This window comes from Camellia sinensis, chromosome 8 (assembly GCF_055761805.1).
Source record: "Camellia sinensis isolate YWXY chromosome 8, ASM5576180v1, whole genome shotgun sequence".
In the NCBI taxonomy this organism is placed as follows: domain Eukaryota; kingdom Viridiplantae; phylum Streptophyta; class Magnoliopsida; order Ericales; family Theaceae; genus Camellia; species Camellia sinensis.
The window spans coordinates 176,054,791-176,073,634 of NC_138968.1; the positions used below are offsets into that span (position 1 = coordinate 176,054,791).

At 38.9% G+C, this 18,844-nt stretch overlaps 1 protein-coding gene across 1 annotated transcript; it reads left to right on the forward strand.

Annotated features, from left to right (window-relative positions):
• Positions 1-95: 95 nt before the first annotated feature.
• On the forward strand, positions 96-3,063 carry LOC114289697 (Peptide-N4-(N-acetyl-beta-glucosaminyl)asparagine amidase A protein). Its single transcript, XM_082884180.1, has one exon. It carries the CDS (start codon positions 889-891, stop codon positions 2,722-2,724), a length of 1,836 nt encoding a protein of 611 aa, XP_082740306.1. The 5' UTR covers positions 96-888; the 3' UTR covers positions 2,725-3,063.
• The last annotated feature ends 15,781 nt before the right edge of the window (positions 3,064-18,844 follow it).

Consider the following 18,844-nt stretch of genomic DNA (forward strand, 5'->3'; position numbering starts at 1 on the left):
CTAGTGGCTCACTGTTTGTTTGACTTGTTGCTACAAACTTGTACAGATGTACCCAACCCTCAAATTGCAACTATTTCTGGTTGGAAAAGAATGTATCAATCAAAGATATTCTTCTGCATCATTGTGCATAAAAATGTTTTTTTAAAAAAAGGAAAGATTTTGTTAATGTGTTTTGAGGATATAGATTAAGAAAATTAAAAGATTACACATTCTACACAAAAATAGTTTTGGCAAGTAGGTTAAAAATCAATTTTTTTAAAAAAAACTTAAAGAACGTTTAAAAAAATAGAGAGGTGATATAATTCAAAGTCAAAAAGTTAAAAAATTAACTTTTAATCCAGTTGACAAAATAGGCTGATGTATAATTTGCTAAAAATTTCTTAACCTATTGACCAGACTTCTAGAAAAATGTTACTTTTTTTTTATGAAAGTAAAATGTTTTTCATTAAATAATTCAAATATTGATTAGTTATTTAATTAATACTTATTTAACAATATATATATACAAAGATTAATTTTTTATGGGTTGTTTGCAATTGGTTAAATTAGTTAAAAAGTCAAAATTTTATTTCCATTCTTTTGAACTTTTTGATTTTTTTTTGCAGGTTTTTCTGTAAAAAGTCAAAATATTAATCTTAAATATTTTAATTTTTTTCACTATATTTTTAATCAAAAAATTAAAACTACTTAAAAAAAACCATATTCCAAACATAAACGTTAGCTAGAATCTATGAGATGGTTGGTGAAGTCCTACTTGTTCTAATATAAAACCCTAGATTATCCTTTAGCTTGACGTGAGGTATTGGTTTCACTTTTCACCAATCTCACTCTCTCACTCTCTCTCTCTCTCTCTCTCAAGTTTCACTCTCTTGAGCATTGTTCTATATAATGTCACTCAAAAACACACAAGCAACAACAGCACAGCCGCCATTCATGGCATTCTCTCTCCTCTCTCTCCTCGCCTTCTGTCTCCTCCTACCTCCCTCCACCACCGCAAACATCCACAAAACCACCCACTTCATACCAGACCTCACCTCTCATCCCATTCCCTCCACCAACGCCCCATCAACCACATACTTTGAAGTCACCAAACCCATCAAACTACCCAGAACCAAACCCTGCTCATACCTCCTCCTCCACCACGATTTTGGCTACACATACGGCAAACCACCAGTTCTCTCCAAGTACACCCCCCCTTCCAATTGCCCATCTCAAAATTTCGCCACAATCGTCCTCGAATGGAAAGCAACATGTAAAGGCACCCAATATGATCGTATTTTTGGGGTTTGGCTTGGCGGCGTTGAGCTTCTCCGGAGCTGCACGGCGGAGCCAACAACCGCCGGAATTGATTGGACTGTCAAGAAGGACGTCACAAGGTATTACTCATTGCTCATGACCAACCAAACCCTTGCTGTTTATCTTGGTAACATTGTTACTAGTGCTTACACTGGTATCTACCATGTGAATATCACAATTCATTTTTATCCTGCTGAAGTCGATTTCAATTCGGATAATAGGTTTCGTTCTGGGGCTGATTTGATCTTACCTATTTCGCGAAATTTGCCTTTGAATGACGGGTTGTGGTTTGAAATTGAGAATTCAACTGATGTAGAATCAAAGAAGTTCAAGATTCCCCAAAATGTGTATAGGGCTGTGTTAGAGGTTTATGTCTCATTTCATGGGGATGATGAGTTTTGGTATGCGAATTTACCGAATGAGTACATTATTGCGAATGACCTTACTGATACGCCTGGGAATGGGCCTTTTAGGGAGGTTGTGGTTAGTTTGGATGGTATTGTAGTTGGTGCTGTTTGGCCTTTTACTGTGATTTATACGGGAGGGATCAATCCCCTCCTATGGAGACCCATTACAGGGATTGGTTCTTTTGATCTCCCTTCTTATGATATTGAAATTACTCCGTTTTTAGGAACAATTTTAGATGGAAAGGTCCATGAGTTTGGATTTAGCGTAACGAATGCTTTGGATGTGTGGTACATAGATGCGAATTTGCACGTTTGGTTGGACAAGAAGAATGTAAAAACTCAAGGACAGCTTTTGAGACACAAAAGCTTGCCTGCTGTTATTTCTTCAGTATTAAATTTTACAGATCTAAATGGAAATTTTTTGACTAGTGCTAGTAGGTCCATATCGTCGACTGGTTGGGTGAAATCATCCCATGGGAAGATCACGACGAATTCAACTCAATCATTCACTTATAGTAACTTTATGGTGATGGGAAACGATGGGGATTTGCAGATTGTGAATCAGATAATCGATTTCAATGACAGTGTCAATACAAACATGCGATCTTCTTCTAGTCAGTCAATGGAATCATTTAAACGGTTTCCCCTTTATGTGTACTCTGATTATGTGGATCAAGGAGATGGAACTTATAGTGATGTGACGAATCTGACATTGGGTTTTAATGAGAAGAGGGTTAAGGCTGATGGTTTTGGATTCTTGGTTAGTTCTCTAAAAAATTTGCAGAATGCGCAGGGTGTCATGCTTGTAATAGGGAGCTCTGTGGTCAGTGGTATAGGGAGTACACAGCAAGCATACCAATATGATGGTAGTAAATTCTGCTATTTTAGAAATGTGACCAGCAAGAATTACACTATTCTTTATGATAAAGTGGGCAATACTTGCAGCAAAAAATATCAGCCTCGTGAGGGTTTTGGGCTTGCCAAATGGTGGCCTTTTCCTGCTCAGAGGGCCTTTCAGTGAGTAATGTCATATAAGAAAATGGCGTTGGATCATTCAGTTGGTTGATTCTTCAATTGCTTCACAAAGGACATCTCGTATTAGTGTTCTGGAGAATTTTGAAGAGTTGGTAGAGTGATCTTCAACTATCGTGAATGTGAATCATGTTTTTTCATGTTGTTGTAAATTTCTAGTTATTTGCATATAGATGCCCTTTGTTATCCTTCAAGTGGGCAGTGAATTCTTTTCCTTTCTTCGTCTCCACGTTCATCTTCACATTAAATTGTAAATCATGTACTACTTTCTGGCTGAAACTGACTTTTGGAAAATAGGGTATTGATACCAGTGCCATTTGTTCCATTATTCTCATCCTCCCCTTTTTTTTTGTTTTTGTTGTTGTTGTTGTTGCTGTTTTGACTACTAAGCATGGTGAAGCAGCTAAAAGTTCTGCATCTCTTGAGGTTTTTGCAATCAGACGTAGTTTTCATATATTCTAAAGTCATACATTTTATTCTGTGATCCAAAATGATATGATATTAAAAATCTGCTATGTATAATGGAGTTCCGATCTCTAAAAAGCTTGGATGTGTGATCTTCTGAGGTTTTCCTAGGTGCTCAATTCGTAATTGTTTTTATTCAGCAGATTTGTTAATATATGTAAGAACTTGAATCCATTGTTTGGGCTCATAGTAAAATAAAAGTTGTTCCTGCTATTCAAGCTAGAGCTTTGAGCATTGTGCAAGGATGCGGTGCAAGAGTAATTCATTTCCTTCTGGAATTGCCATAACTTGGTGTTCTTAGCGAGTATTGTTGCAAATGGATGCAGAAGTGGCTGCAGGAGGGGGGTTGAATGTAATAAATGCAAATGATCAGAAAACCCAAGTTTTGTTGGATTCAAGGCGGTTCAATGCACCTGGATTTTCTGCAATTCTTCACCACTTTTCTCTCTCTCTCTCTCTCTTTTTTTAAATTTTATATTATTTTTATATTATTATTTTTGGCTATGGTTGATTTGGTTGAATTACTGCAATTCATGGCTGGGTTTGAGGAATATATTGAAGGGAAGGAATGACTGTAAAAGATTTAAAAATTGCCACTAATTGAGCAGTGAAATGAAATTTCAACATATAAGAGCCCATCAAAGTTACTCCCAGTGCCTAACCATAAAAAGGGTAGATATAAGCTTTTCTAATTTTATAGAATTTTATCACAAAATTAGAGACAATTATCTCATATTTGATGACCCAAGTTATAGGCTTGTATTCAATTGTTATCAGACTTTGTGCCCTTAGAATTTTCCTAATAATAGATATACATATCATTGGATATTTTTAACAAATTCTTCACCACCCCACTTTTCTGTTCTTTTCTTTTCTTTTCTTTTCTTTCTTTCTTTCTTTCTTTCTTTCTTTCTTTCATTTATTTATTTATTTATTATTATTATTATTATTATTATTATTATTACTAGCATAATTACCCACATTATGCACGGGTATAAATAAATAATCAAAAATTAAATTTTAAAATTAAACAATAATTTTAAAATTTTATCTACAATATTTAGCAAAAATGGTTTAGAATCAATTAAATTTTATTTATTTTTATCACAGTTACATATAAGAGAATTTTATTTTTATTCTTATGCCATTAATTGTGTGCTCTAAATTCTTAATAACAAATATATGTCATAATTTAAGTGGTAAAAATTAAAAAATAAATCAAAAAAAATTATATTTATGATAAAATATAAATACATTTTGTCTTATGAGTTTCGTAAATTTAATTTATCATATGGTAGTAGTAAATTACATTTGTCAATATAGTAATTTTTTCATATTTTGTGAAGTCTAAAAATTATAATTTGTCTTATGTTATAAGTTTTACGTAAAAATAAATTAAGATGCACTTGTGATATTAAATTTGGATTGAACATTAGATTTACGCCAATTTATCCTTCACCTAATCTTTAAAAATTGTCTTGTTCTGTTCCCGACTTATATGAATCATTTGATCTATCTATTTATTAAATTAGTAAATAAATATTTATAAATATTTTTTTATAATAAAAATAAGAAATATGGACTTATTTTCTGCATACTCATTAAAAAGTTTGAACTATAGTTTAAAAAAAAAAAACTATATATTTCTGTTTAAAACAATTAAATGAATAGTTATATATATTTATGTATAAAAAAATTATTTAAGATAAAGCCACCCTAAATTGTAAGTCATATTCTAGTTCAAATAAATTTGAATTTTATATTTAAATTATATCACAGTTCATTAGTTTGTGACTGATATGAGCTAATTTGGGGGTTCTAATAATGGATTTGTGGGGACATAATTTTTGAATGACAGCACGCGGCCGAGGTGGCACCGAAGTGTCAGCTGAAGTGCCACGTGTCCTGGTCACGACGCCGAGGTAATCTCGGATAGGCCGAGGTTATCTGCGAGAATACCGGAATCCAGGATAAGCGGATAAGGAACAAGAGTCCTAGATTGGGAGAAGACTTCAGTTTGGTTAAAGATAAGACTCTTAGAGAGTTTATCCCAATTCTGCTGGGAGTCCAAGATTAGCAGCAATCTAGAATCCATTGGAGCTAGGCTTCTATTGGGACTAGATTTGTGTTGGCTATAAAAGAGAGGCACCCTCATGGGTCTAAGGTACGCTTTTTATATTATGAATAGTGAGTTAAGCTCTTTTGCTATCTTTGAGAGATAACTGACTTGATCATCGGAGTGCCTCCGGGTGGACGAACCACCGCCGGAATCTTTTCTTTTTGTGACAGGTCGTTCGGGCTTGATCTATTCTGCCGGTGCTCTCCAGCTAAGTACTAGTTTGGCAGTGTCGTCTGAAATCTACTCACACAATTTGGCGCCGTCTGTGGGAAAGAAAGGAGAATCGATGGCCAATAATGGACAGAAAGAGAAGATTGGGGACGACACTCCTACCAGGAGTGGGAAACCTATTGACCTTGACGTCGAAGAAGACAACTACAACAAAGAGACTTGTGATAAGAATCACGGAGAGAAGGATGTCGGCTAGGATGGCGACGTACCAAAGAAATCAGACCGAGGCGGGTATTATAACGAAGACGACCTCTAGGTATGGAAAGATATATGCCTACAAAGGGACGACGAAATGAAGGAACTGGCCAACAAATTGGCGGACCTACAATCGATTGTCAATTTCATGATGCAGAACAACGTTATGTAACCACTGTTTCCGTTACAAGATACGCCAATTCCAACGGCCAAAAAAGATGCCTAGACAGGGGGGCAGAGGACAATTCCTGTGACTCCTCAGCACGATAGAACCAAGAAAGATTCTCACCGGCCTTCAAGGAGGTCGGGCGAGGAGAATCAAGAAGAGGAGATTCACGGAGGACGCATCAGACCAAGGAAGCCGATCCCAAAGAACATCGGCATGTTTAGGGGAAGGAGTTGTGTTTCGACGCAACTAATAAAGAGAGGTCCAAAAGGACTCACAATGATACTGGGAATAGCACACCAAAAAGGCTAAAATCTGTTGGTAGCCGAGCTCCTAGACGGACCAAGGAGGATCTGAGGGGTTACTTCCAGAGGAAATAACAACATGTCGAGGTAACCTCTCCGGTCAAGCCGAGAACACCGTTCTCGGTGGAGTTAGAAAAATTTGAGGCCCCAAAAAGGTTCAATATGCCGAGATTACAGATATATGACGGTAAGTCAGACCCTAACTTTCACGTCGGCTTGTACCTGAACTTGATGGCATTGTACACTGGGAACGAACCGTTGCTCTGCAAGGTGTTCCCCTCATCCTTCGGGGAAATTACATCAGATTGGTTTCACAAATTGCTGAAAGGAACTGTGAAAACCTGCGAAGGCCTGGCCGAGATGTTTGTGGCCAGGTTCGTGACAAACAAACTACAGCCATTAAGGGTGGACGCCTTGATGGCTCTGAGAATTGGCGAGGACGAAAGCTTGAGAGCCTATGCCAAAAGATATTACGAGATATTTAACCGAATACCAGGATGCAACCAGGAGGTGGCGGTTGTATCTTTTAAGAACGGCCTAAAGGATGACTGCTTGTTTTGAAAGTCATTGGCAAAGACATTGCCAAAAAGTATGGAGGAACTTATGGCCAGGAAAGAAAAATATGCCAAGGCCGAGGAGGACACGTCGGGGACAAAGGCGTCAAAACAAGAGAAGAAAAACAGCTTGCCGAAGCGAGACCGAGGTAATGGAGGATACAACAAGCAAGAGATAGGACTGAGGGCACACAAGCAGTCACTACCTTATTCCGGATTCCGATCTACAAAGTTTTAGAGAGGATCAGAAACCAACCGTATTATAGGGCACCAGAGAAGGTTCCCGGCAAGTTTATGGGACGAAACCTGGGAAAGCACTTCGCCTACCATAATGAGAATGGGTATCTGACTCAGGGGTGCAGAGCCCTAAAGACACATCTAGAAGACCTGGTAAGACAAGGTCATCTAAGGGACCTAGTAGACGAGACCAGGACAAGAGAAGATCAAGCAAGACTGCCTCATGCACCAGCAGCAGCACCACCCCCAGCATCGCAACCGCAGGGAGGCGGATCTCGAGTGATCAATGTGATTCACTCGAAGGTCAATGAGAACGAAATCCATAGAGAGACCCAGAGGGTAAAACACTTGCAGCATGTGTACCAGGTCCGCCAGAAAAGACCAAGGGCAGACGAGTGCTAGGAACCGGTGGTATCCTTTACAGAAGATGATCTAGGATGGTACAACATCCACACAACGATGCCTTGGTAGTATCCCTCCAGATTGGAGAGTTCCAAGTGAAGCACATCTTAATCGACCAGGGTAGCTCTTGTGACATCATGTATGTCAGATGTTACAAGGAGCTTGGCCTTCATCAAAACGATCTGGAACAATCCAATGGTCCTATGGTCGGGTTCAATGGAACACCGACGTGGCCCTTGGGAGCAGTAAGTTTGGAGGTGCAGGCTGGCACCAAGAAGATTAAAACTAAGTTCACTGTAATCGATACTCCCTCACCTTACAATGCTATCCTGGGAAGGCCATGGCTGCATACAATGAGGGCTGTTCCCTCAACATTGCACCAGCTGTTGCGGTTCCTAACAGAGCATGGAATTGAGGAGGTCACGGGAGATCAACTGTAGGCAAAGAATTGCTCCATGGCAGCAATGAAATCTACCTACAACATACGGGAAGCAGAAACAGTAAAGATCGAAGACGAGGACGTAAAAGTCCTGGATGACGTCGGCAAAGAGCTAGTCGAGAAGAGTGAGGAAGCCTTGAAGAAAATCCTTGTCCAGCAAGGGGATGAAGAACGTTTTTTCCTTCTTGGCTCGGGCTTGGCCGAGGAAGAGGAAAAAGAGCTAGAGGCATTCCTGAGAGCAAATCTAGAGGTGTTTACATGGACACCATACGAGATGCTTGACATTGACCCCGAGGTCAATTGTCATAGACTGAATGTGGACAGGTCGGCCAAACCTATAATCCAGCAAGTGAGGAGGCCGACATTAATGCATATTGAGGCAGTAGAAGAGGAAGTAGATAGACTTCTGGAGGCCAGAGCTATTCGAGAGGTAAATTACCCGACATAGTTATCAAACACAGTAGTGGTGAAGAAAAAGAATGGGAAGTGGAGGGTTTGTGTGGAGTTCACCAACCTGAACAAGGCTTGTCCCAAAGATAGCTTCCTATTACCCAAAATTGACCAACTGGTAGATGCTACTTCAGGACATGGAAGAATGAGCTTCTTGGATGCCTATAGGGGTACCATCAGATAGCCATGTACCCCCTAGATGAGGAAAAGACTGCATTTATCACCCCAAAAGGGTTGTACTGCTACAGAGTGATGCTTTTTGGATTGAAAAATGCAGGCGCGACTTACCAAAGATTGGTGACAAAGATGTTCAGACATCTAATTGTCAAAATTGTAGAAGTGCACATAGATGACATGCTCGTGAAGACCAAGGAACCTGAGGGTCATCTGGAAGACTTAAAGGCAGTCTTTGACATCCTTAAAACATATCGGCTCTGACTCAATGCATCGAAGTGTGCATTTGGAGTTGGGTCTGGTAAGTTCTTAGGATATTTGGTTACCAAAAGGGGCATTGAGGCTAGCCCGGATCAGATTAAGGCCATCCCAGAATTGAAGAGCCCAACATCAGCAAAGCAAGTACAGATGTTAACTGGAAGGGCTGCAGCCCTGAACAGATTTATAAGCAGAAGCTCTAACAAGTGTAAACCTTTCTTTAACTTAGTAAATAAAGTCGTAGACTTCTTATGGACAGAAGAGTGCGAAGTCGCCTTGGCCGACTTAAAGAAGTATCTGACCACAGCTCCAGTTCTCCCAAATCCAATACTTGGAGAGGAGCTGTTCTTATACTTGGCAATTTCAAAACATGCGGTAAGTGCAGTAATAGTCAGAGAAGAAAAGGGAGAGCAAATGACAGTTTACTACGTGAGTAAAACCCTGGCAGATGCAGAGACCAGATACCTACCCTTGCAGAAGTTAACATTGGCTTTAGTAATGGCTTCTAAGAAGTTAAATCAGTACTTTCAATCCCACAAGATTGTGGTGTTAACTGAACACCCTTTAAAGTCCCTATTGCAGCAAGGGGATCTAACAGACAGAATAGCTACATGGGCAGTGGCCTTGGGCCAATATGACCTGGAATTCAGACCCAGAAAAGCAATCAAAGGCCAAGTCTTAGCCGACTTCGTGGCCGAGTTCACACCAGATGCCGTCATACATTGGGCCCCGTTGAGCCGAGGTACACAATGTCCAAATGAACAAGGAAAAACCTAACTGGGGATAGTAGAGCAAATGAGGGAGGAGAAACTTAGACCCTGCAGCATTTACATCGGTGACTCCTTCTAGTTGTTTGTCGATGGGAGTTCAAACCGACAAGAAGCGGGGGCAGGAGTAGTACTAGTATCTCTAGATGGACAGATATTGGAACAGTCCATTTGTTTGAGGTTTAAGGCCTCAAACAATGAAGCAGAGTATGAAGCACTAATCACAGGATTAAAGTTGGCAGCAGCAATAGAAGCTGACGAGGTAATAGTTTTTTGTGACTCCCGGCTTATCATCAACCAGGCAACAGGCGAATACGCAGCCCTAGATCAAAGGATGTCGGCCTATGTAAAGGAAGTGGGCAGACTGATGACATTGTTCTAAAATTGCCGACTACAGTAAGTCGGCCGAGATAACAACAGCCATGCCGATGTCTTGGCCAACCTGGCCAGTGCAATGAAACCAGGAGAGGCAAGAACAATAATGGTTGATTACTTGCCAAGACCAAGTATAGAACCACTGAACACAGAGCATGAAACAATGTGTGTGGAGATGGAACCAAGCTGGATGGATGCAATAAAAGTATTCCTTAAAGAAGAAAAACTGCCAGATGATCGAAAAGAGGCGCACAAGATCAGACTGAAGTCGGTAAGATTTTGTTTAACAGCAGAAGGACATCTTTACAGAAGGTCTTTTATTGGACCCCTTCTGAGGTATGTGCATCCTGCACAAGTTGAAGAATTTCTGTATGAGATACATGAAGGAGTATGTGGAAGCCACGCTGGGGGCAGGTCACTTGCTTATAGGGCCATTACTCAAAAGTACTGGTGGCCCTACCTGCAGAAAGATGCTAAAACTTATGTCAAGAAGTGTGAGAAGTGCTAGAGGTTTGCACCTTTGATACACCAACCAGCAGCAGGCTTAAACCCGGTGTCCAGCCCTTGGCCATTTGCCCAGTGGGGCATGGATCTTGTTGGGCAATTGCCTCAAGCAAGTGGACAAAGGAAGTACCTACTGGTGGCAACAGATTACTTCACCAAGTGGGTAGAAGTTGAACCCCTTGCAAAAATTCGGGACGTTGATGTGAAAAACTTCATATGGAAGAACATCATCACCAGGTTTGGGATACCAAAAGCAATAATAGCAGACAATGGTACACAGTTTGACAGTAAGCTAATCAAGAACTTCTATGCAAAATACAAGATCAAGAATTACTATTCCACTCCAAGTTTTCCTCAAAGCAATGGACAAGCAGGAGCATCCAACAAATTTTATCTTGGATGAGATTAAAAAGAGGTTGCAGACAACAAAGGGAAAGTGAGTGGATGAGTTACCCAGTGTACTCTGGGCATATCGGACTACGCCGAGAAGATCAACTGGGAAATCCCTATTTGCCATGGCTTTTGGCGCAGATGCAGTAATTCTACTGGAGTCGATATCCCAGGGATCAGAACCTAGAGATCAGAAAATAGGACCAATGAGGCATTCTTAGCCCGAGATTTAGATCTGCTCGAGGAATGAAAGGAGAAAGTAGCAATTTAGCTAGGGGTATACCAGCAGCAGCTTGTCAGGACTTATAATAAGAAGGTCAACCCACGAGAGTTCCAAGTTGGTGACCTCGTCTTGAGAAAGGTCGTCGGCAACAAGAAGGATCCCAGAGAGGGCAAGTTTGGCCCGAATTGGGAAGGACCCTATAGAATCATCTCGGTCTTGGGCAACGGGGCATATCGGCTCGAGGATTGTGAAAGCAAAGAGCTGCCAAGACCCTGGAATACTTGCAATATGAAGTTTTTCTATCACTAGATTTTCTTGTCTTTTAAAAGTTTTCTTTTCTTTTGTTATTAGCCGAAGTATTAATAAAGTTTTAGCTTGATTTTTAAACTTGTGTATTGTGACTAATCAGGTACTTGACGATGTTTCTAATGTGAAACATGACAAATAACTTAGACTTGTTATATAGCAGAGTTCCTACTTGCATATAATAGAGTTGAATTAAGTTTGCGATGTTTCTGATTAAAACATGGCGAATAACTTAGACTTATTATATGGCAGAGTTTCTACTTACATATAATAGAGTTGAACTAAGTTTACAATGTTTCTGATTGAAACATGACGAATAACTTAGACTTATTATATGGTAGGGTTCCTACTTGCATATAATAGAGTTGAACTAAGTTTGCAATGTTTCTGATTGAAACATGACGAATAACTTATACCTATTATATGGTAGAGTTCCTACTTGCATATAATAGAGTTGAACTAAGTTTGCGATGTTTTTGATTGAAACATGACGAATAACTTAGACCTATTATATGGTAGAGTTCCTACTTGTATATAATAGAGTTGAACTAAGTTTGTGATGTTTCTAATTGAAACATGACGAATAACTTAGACTTATTATATAACAGAGTTCCTACTTGCATATAATAGAGTTGAACTAAGTTTGCAATGTTTCTGACTGAAACATGACGAATAACTTAGACTTATTATATGGCAGAGTTCCTACTTGCATATAATAAAGTTGAACTAAGTTGAATCAACTTGAACTTGGCATGTCGGCAGAATCAGACACAGATTGAAGCTATATGCATGTCAGTTAAAGATTAACAAAGAAGCCGAGGTTGATAACCTCGGCCAACCTTTGTTTAAATCTGACCTCGGTGACAAGGTCGAAAGCCCCATGCTTAATGAGAACCCATGTGGAACTTAGGTTCACATTAGGAGGCAGAGGGCTGAAGAATGATACTTGGGAGTTGGAATTTACAAGCAAAAGAAGATGGTTTAACACTTATTGAAATTTTGAGAAAAATTTACAAGTTGAAGTTAAGCTAATGTAATGTTAAAAGAAGATGGTTTAACACTTGTTGAAATTTTGAGAAAAATTTACAAGTTAAAGTTAAGCTGATGTTATGTTAAAAGAAGATGGTTTAACACTTGTTGAAATTTTTAGAAAAATTTACAAGTTGAAGTTAAGCCGAGGTTATGTTAAAAGAAGATGGTTTAATACTTGTTGAAATTTTGAGAAAAATTTACAAGTTGAAGTTGACCCAAGATTATGTTGCAACAATAAAAGACAGAGGGCTTGAGTAAAGTGGCAAGTTGTGAGTAACACTTGTGAAAATATTATGATAAATATTTTCAAGTGTTAGGTCAAAGCCGAGGTAAACCGTTAGTGGGTACAGCCGAAGTATTCCGCACCTAGGAGATTACACAGTCAAGGTATACGTTGAAGACATACAAATTGTTCAAAGTATAAGAGTCATACAAGAATAAGACAAACATGTAAGCATTCGAAAGAAGAAGTTGTATTCACATTCAAAAGAAAGGGCACATCGGCCTACAAAAGGATTACTTGTGCGAAATACAAAAGTGGCACCTCGGCCAAATTAAAGCTTACATTTGTGTCTAGAGTGAAAGAAAGTACAGGGTACAAGAAAATAAAGAGAAAAAACATCAAAACTAGACTATTCGGCGTCATTGGCTGGATGGGACTGAGGTTCAGAAGACAGTTAGGAAGACATCTTGGCGGCCTTCTCAGCCGCGAGCTCAGCATCAATCTCTTGATGAGTCTGGTCGATGCTTTTCTCAGCGATAGGCGCGCCTGATGTTGTCTTCTTAGGAGTGGAATCTTTGGAGACCTCACCCTCCTCATCCTGAGACAAGTCCACGACTTGCTCATTCAGAGTAGGAGACTTGGCCCCGGCAGCTTCCTTCTTCTTTCTGACCAAAGCCTCCTCCTTGGACTCAGAATCGTCTTTGGATTGGCTTAGAGTATGGGGGAATGGCAGGGAGAGGTCGCCGACATTCTTGAGGGGGGAGTCCTCGGGAATATCTAGCTTTTTGAGGGCAGCCATCCAACCAAGGGTGAAACCCTTAATGCATGCCTGCTTCACTTGTCTTTTGTAGTCCTCTTTGACGTCGGCCGCCCCCTCGGCGTACACCTTCTCATCAGCGGCCTTGATTTCGGCCTCTTTTGTGGCCAGGGCATCTTGAAGTTCTTTTTGGACCTTAACCATCTTTGCCTCGGCCTCTTTCTTTTCGGCAGCAAGGATCTTGACAATGGCCTCCGCGGCGTCAGCCTTTTCCTCGGCCTCATCTTGAGCCTTTTTGGATACCTCGGCCTGGTCCGACAAAGCCTGCAGTTTTCCCTCAGCCTTGTTAAGGGCCTTCCGCAAACCAGCAGCCTCCTTGGTCTTATTCGCCAACTCCTTCTTGAGGTTGAAGGCTTGCATTGCGAAGGAGTGGCCGTGCTGGATTGCTTAGCAAAAATAGACAAGAATAAAAGTTAGCAAAATTTTCTAAGGAAAATAGAGAAAGTAAAAAGTACCAAGCTTTAGGGGCTTACTTGTACGGAATGTTGCAACATTAGAGCAAAATTTTCATATTCGCTCATCACGGCGTTATGATTGAAAGCATTGGGAAGGAGCAAGGTGGTAGAGAGGGCAACGCCGACTTCAATGTCGTCGGCGCTGTCACTAGCTCTGACCGGCTTGTCCTTAATTGTGATTGCAGGAGCCCAGGGGGCATCTGACTTCAGGGATCCCGTGGTTATTGCGGATTCGGACCTCGGCCTCTTCGACAGAGTTGGTTGGGATGGTTCAGCCTCGGCGAGTCTCTTCTCGGCAGTAGAAGTGGTCTTCTCGCTCTCGGCCATCTTTGAAATTGGCAAGGTGTCCTCAGTGTCAATCTGAGTCACCGTTGCCTTAGGTTGGGCTTTCTTCAGTCTTTTGGGTTTTGGCCTTGGTTGTGGTGGTTGAGCGTTGACAGTATCGAGGATATCGGCCAAAAGATCATCTGCAACTGTTTTCTTGCGGCCTATCTCGATAGCGATTGTAGTTCAGTGTCTGCGTCGATGTTAAGATGGAGGGATCAGATATGGAGCCGAGGTTGATGGTTGCTCAGCCAGATCAGAAGTTGATCCCTGATCTGGCCGAGATGTTGAAGTTGCTGGAGGAGTTGTAGCGGAGGGAAGAGACTTGCTCTTCTTCTTTTGGATATCAGGAAGGACCGACTTATATGTCGGGATGTAGTTGAGCAGTTGGGGAGCTCTCCACTTGTGAACTGGCAGATCCAATAGCTTCTTCAAGCCCTTGCTCGGGAATAAGGACTTATAGAAGTCTTTTGCCAGTTGTGGAAGAGCTGCAAAAAAAAAAAAAAAAACAGACATTAGAACGTATAGAAAGAACAAAGTATTGAAGACTTTGAAAACAAGTAAGTATAAACACTTGGCTCTTACCATTACCCTCTATGAAAACTGTTTGGCTAAAAGAGTAGAGGTGGAGGTCCTCATCTGGAGTGAACTCCCAATTTCCTGAGACAATGAAGTAATCGTCCTCGGCTCCCTTGTTGGAGTCTGGGAGGTCGGCAACAATTTTGTACTCTGTGGACCTCGGTTTGAGGTAGTAAATGTAGCCTTTTTCTAACTTAAGGCCACACATGGTGTAGCAATATTGGATGTCGGCTAAAGTTACCCTAGCATTCTCTTTTTTGGCTAAGGCTATTATATCGTTGATAACTCGGTAGGAGTTGATGGCGAGCAGCATTGGGTTCAATTTGTAGTAATGGAGGATTTCTCGGAAAATGATGTCAAGTGGGAGCCTGAGTCCACACTCTATGAAAGCAACGACTGGGAAAGGCATGGAGTTAACTGTGGGCATGATGGAGTCATCCTCCCCAGCCAACCTCAGGTGGACGTCGGTCGGATAGAAAACTCCTGCCTAAAATATTCTAGCTTAGTTGGGGTGTCTACCATATACCTCCACATACCCATGACGTCGGCTTAGGGGGAAGGTGTATGATTTGGAAAAAAAGTGTTCTGTGAAGGTTTAGAAGACCTCGACAAAACCTAAACGAATGTTGGGGTAAAGATTTTTTAGGATCTAAAGTGAGGCTTTTTTCAGTTTTTCTTAAAGTTTGTGAGTTCTACGACAAATCCCAAACCTAAGTCTATGTAAACAAAGGATTGAAGGCACGAATCTAGAGAAAATAGAAAAAGAAGAAACAGAAACAAAGATTCAGAATCAAGAATAATGATGCTCTATCAAGAACACTGTGACAAAGTGTGTGCAAGGGTGCAAGGCCAAGAACAATGGCGAAGTAAGCAAAGTGTGTGGATACATGTGTATACCCAGAAACAGGCGAAACAAAGTATGTTTTAAGCATACAAGGGGTGAAATTTGAAGCACAGACAGGAATGAGAACATATGAATATATTTAAACGTGATTAATAAATAGAGGCAATAGAATGTGAAACAAGAAATTAAAACGAATGAAGGAACAGTGACTTACCAAAGAAAATGAGGCTGGTGTAAAATACGCCGGTGTCGGACGGCGGCAAGGAGCAAAGAAGTGCAGTAAAAGCCTCGTCGGAAGGGGAGAGTGAAGGTGGTTGCAGAAAGCTTCACGAGAGCAACAATGGTAGATTTGGGAAAGAAAAGTTAGAGAGAGAAAAAGCTGGGAGCTTGGGAACGAGGATGCAAAAGCGAAAAGACGGAAAGAGAGAAGTGGTTTTGATCAAACGTGGAGAATGGCGGCAATATACCATCAATGCGCCTAGGGCGACGTGCTTGTCAGACGGCGCACGCAGACGCAAGACGAATTAAAGGCACGTATCAAGTATGATCCAGTGAGGGGAAGCCGCGTGGCTAAAACGGTTGGGTTACTGTGCGTGACAGCTCACTCGCATGACGAATCTCTTGAAGTGCTTGGTTTAATGAAACAAAGACCTCGGCTGTGAGGATGATCTCGGCTAAATAATTTGAACAGACTTGGTTATTTGTCCTAAGGCATTGATGAAAGCAAATAACAGGTCTTGGTCACATAAGAGCAACGGGTAATGACCTCGGGAATGAAGGGTAAGGCAAGCTTAGCCGATGTGCTAAATGGAAGAAATGATATAGGTTCCATCACTTCAGGATGCCGAGATAATCTCGGATAGGTCGAGGTTATCTGCGAGAATATCGGAATCTAGGATAAGCGGATAAGGAACAAGAGTCCTAGATTGGGAGAGGACTTCAGTTTGGATAAAGATAAGACTCTTAGATAGTTTATCACAATCCTGTTGGGAGTCCAAGATTAGCAGTAATCCAGAATCCATTGGAGTTAGGCTTCTATTGGGACTAGGTTTGTGTTGGCTATAAAAGGGAGGCACCCTCATGGGTCTAAGGTACGCTTTTTATATTTTGAATAGTGAGTTAAGCTCTTTTGCTATCTTTGAGAGATAACTGACTTGATCGTCGGAATGCCCCCGCGTGGACGAACCACCGTCGGAATCTCTTCTTTTTGTGACAGGTCGTTCGAGTTTAATCTATTCTGCCGGTGCTCTCTAGCTAAGTACTAGTTTGGCAGTGTGGTCAGGAATCGACTCACACAGGATTAAACACTAAAAAGTAGTAAGAAAATTTAGTTCAAGTCAATTTTTTTGGTCAATAATTATTGATTTAAGCTTAATCCTTAGATAATCGTCTAGTTCATGTCCAATCCATGAGTTAGTAGACCTACCTATTTATTTAATTTTTAATTAGTAAATATATATTTTTAAAAAATTTATAACAAAAATAGGAAATGTATACATATTTGTTTGGTATATTTATTAACAATTTCAAAATTAATTAAGAAATTTTGTACTTATTCTTAAAAGGATAAATTACATTGATAATCCCTATATTTTAACTTTTGTGTTATTTTTGTCCTTACAATTTTAATTTGGTCAATTTTAATCATAAATTTATAATTTTGTCTCAATTTGGTCTAATTGTTATAATTGCTAGTATTTTATTTTTTTTGAAAATACACACATGAGTAGCATCTGTTATACTTTTATAGACAAAATTATAAACTTGTTCAACTCAACAAGTTAATCTCAACCAATTCAATAACTATTTTCTTTCAAAAATCTTAACTGGCATTATCAATTGGAAAAAATTAATACAAAATCTAAAATTAGGGATAAAAATCAAACTAATTGAAATTACATAGACCAAATTGACACAAGAGACAAAATGCGGGGACTATCAATATAATTTACCCTTCTGAAAATATGTCTAATATTGATTGTATCAATATTAAGATATATTTATATCTGAAAAACTATTTAAGATCAGATCAGGCTAGAACCTGAATAAAAAATTAATGGCTTATTAAAAATATTTAATAATTATAAATTCAAATTTGATCAATTTTTCATTTAATTTTTTTTCATAGAATTAGGTTGTTTGATAATTTTAATTTATAATTTCAATTTTTCCTTGTATTTTTTTAAAAATATTTTAAAATTATGTGTAATTATAATTTCTTTTAAAAATTTCCTTTTCAACCTCAAATTAGTTATGACTTGAATTTGGTTAAAATTTATTTTTGACTTCTCATCTTCAAAAACTAACAACAAACATAAATTAATTTTTTGAATATTATAAAAAGGTAAATAAAGAAATATATTATCAATAATAATAATAACAAAACATATTTTTATTTATCATGTGACGTCTCACCACTGTATTGATAATAGACATTAATAATAAAATTTATTATGATAATACAACAATAATATATCAAAAGATAAGTAACATGTGATCATTTTTTTTTTTTTTGATAACTCAGGTATCTCCAACCCGCTGATTTTAAGGGAAGCCAGGACTAATCCTGAGGGCCCTGAAGTTAACGACCGGGCAAACCTCCAGTGGCCCCAAGGGGAAGTAACATGTGATCATTTTTGATAGTTATACAAAAGTACCCAAAATTATATATAAAAAACAGTATATGATCCACATTCAATTTTTATATGGTAAAATTCACACTTAATCTCAACCACATATTAGTTTTCTAAATCAATTCATCACTCAAACTATTTACTATTATTTTAATATTCACCTTTTCAAAATCAACCAAAACAATACTCTGAGCTCATCATCACCCTTATTGTTGCCATGCTCACCACCTCCACAAACTATTATGCAACTTCCGTTTAGTTTTTTATCTTTGTAAATATAAAAAGACAATGTTGTGAAAATAAAAAAGTACCGTTAGAGTTTTAAAGAGTTAAAAATAAAAAATAAAAAATACGTAATTTCAAGTTTACTTATTTCATGTATGGGTGTTAGATTTTTTTTTTTTAAATTTATAAATTATTGAGTAGTGTTCATTATTTAAAATTTTATTTATTGATGGGCAATTCAATTAAATGTTTTTAATTTTTTACAAACAAGAAAATTGAAATTTTGTTTAAGAAATTTAAAAAATGGCCAAACCATAAAGAACAATATAAGACGCCTTATTCTAAAAAAAAAAAAAAAAAGCTCATAACTATATTATCCATTCACATATATCAAAAGAAATAATAACAACAATATAA

Excerpts from the sequence above, each read along its gene's own strand:
- LOC114289697 (XM_082884180.1), top strand. The coding sequence starts at position 889 with ATGTCACTCAAAAACACACAAGCAACAACAGCACAGCCGCCATTCATG.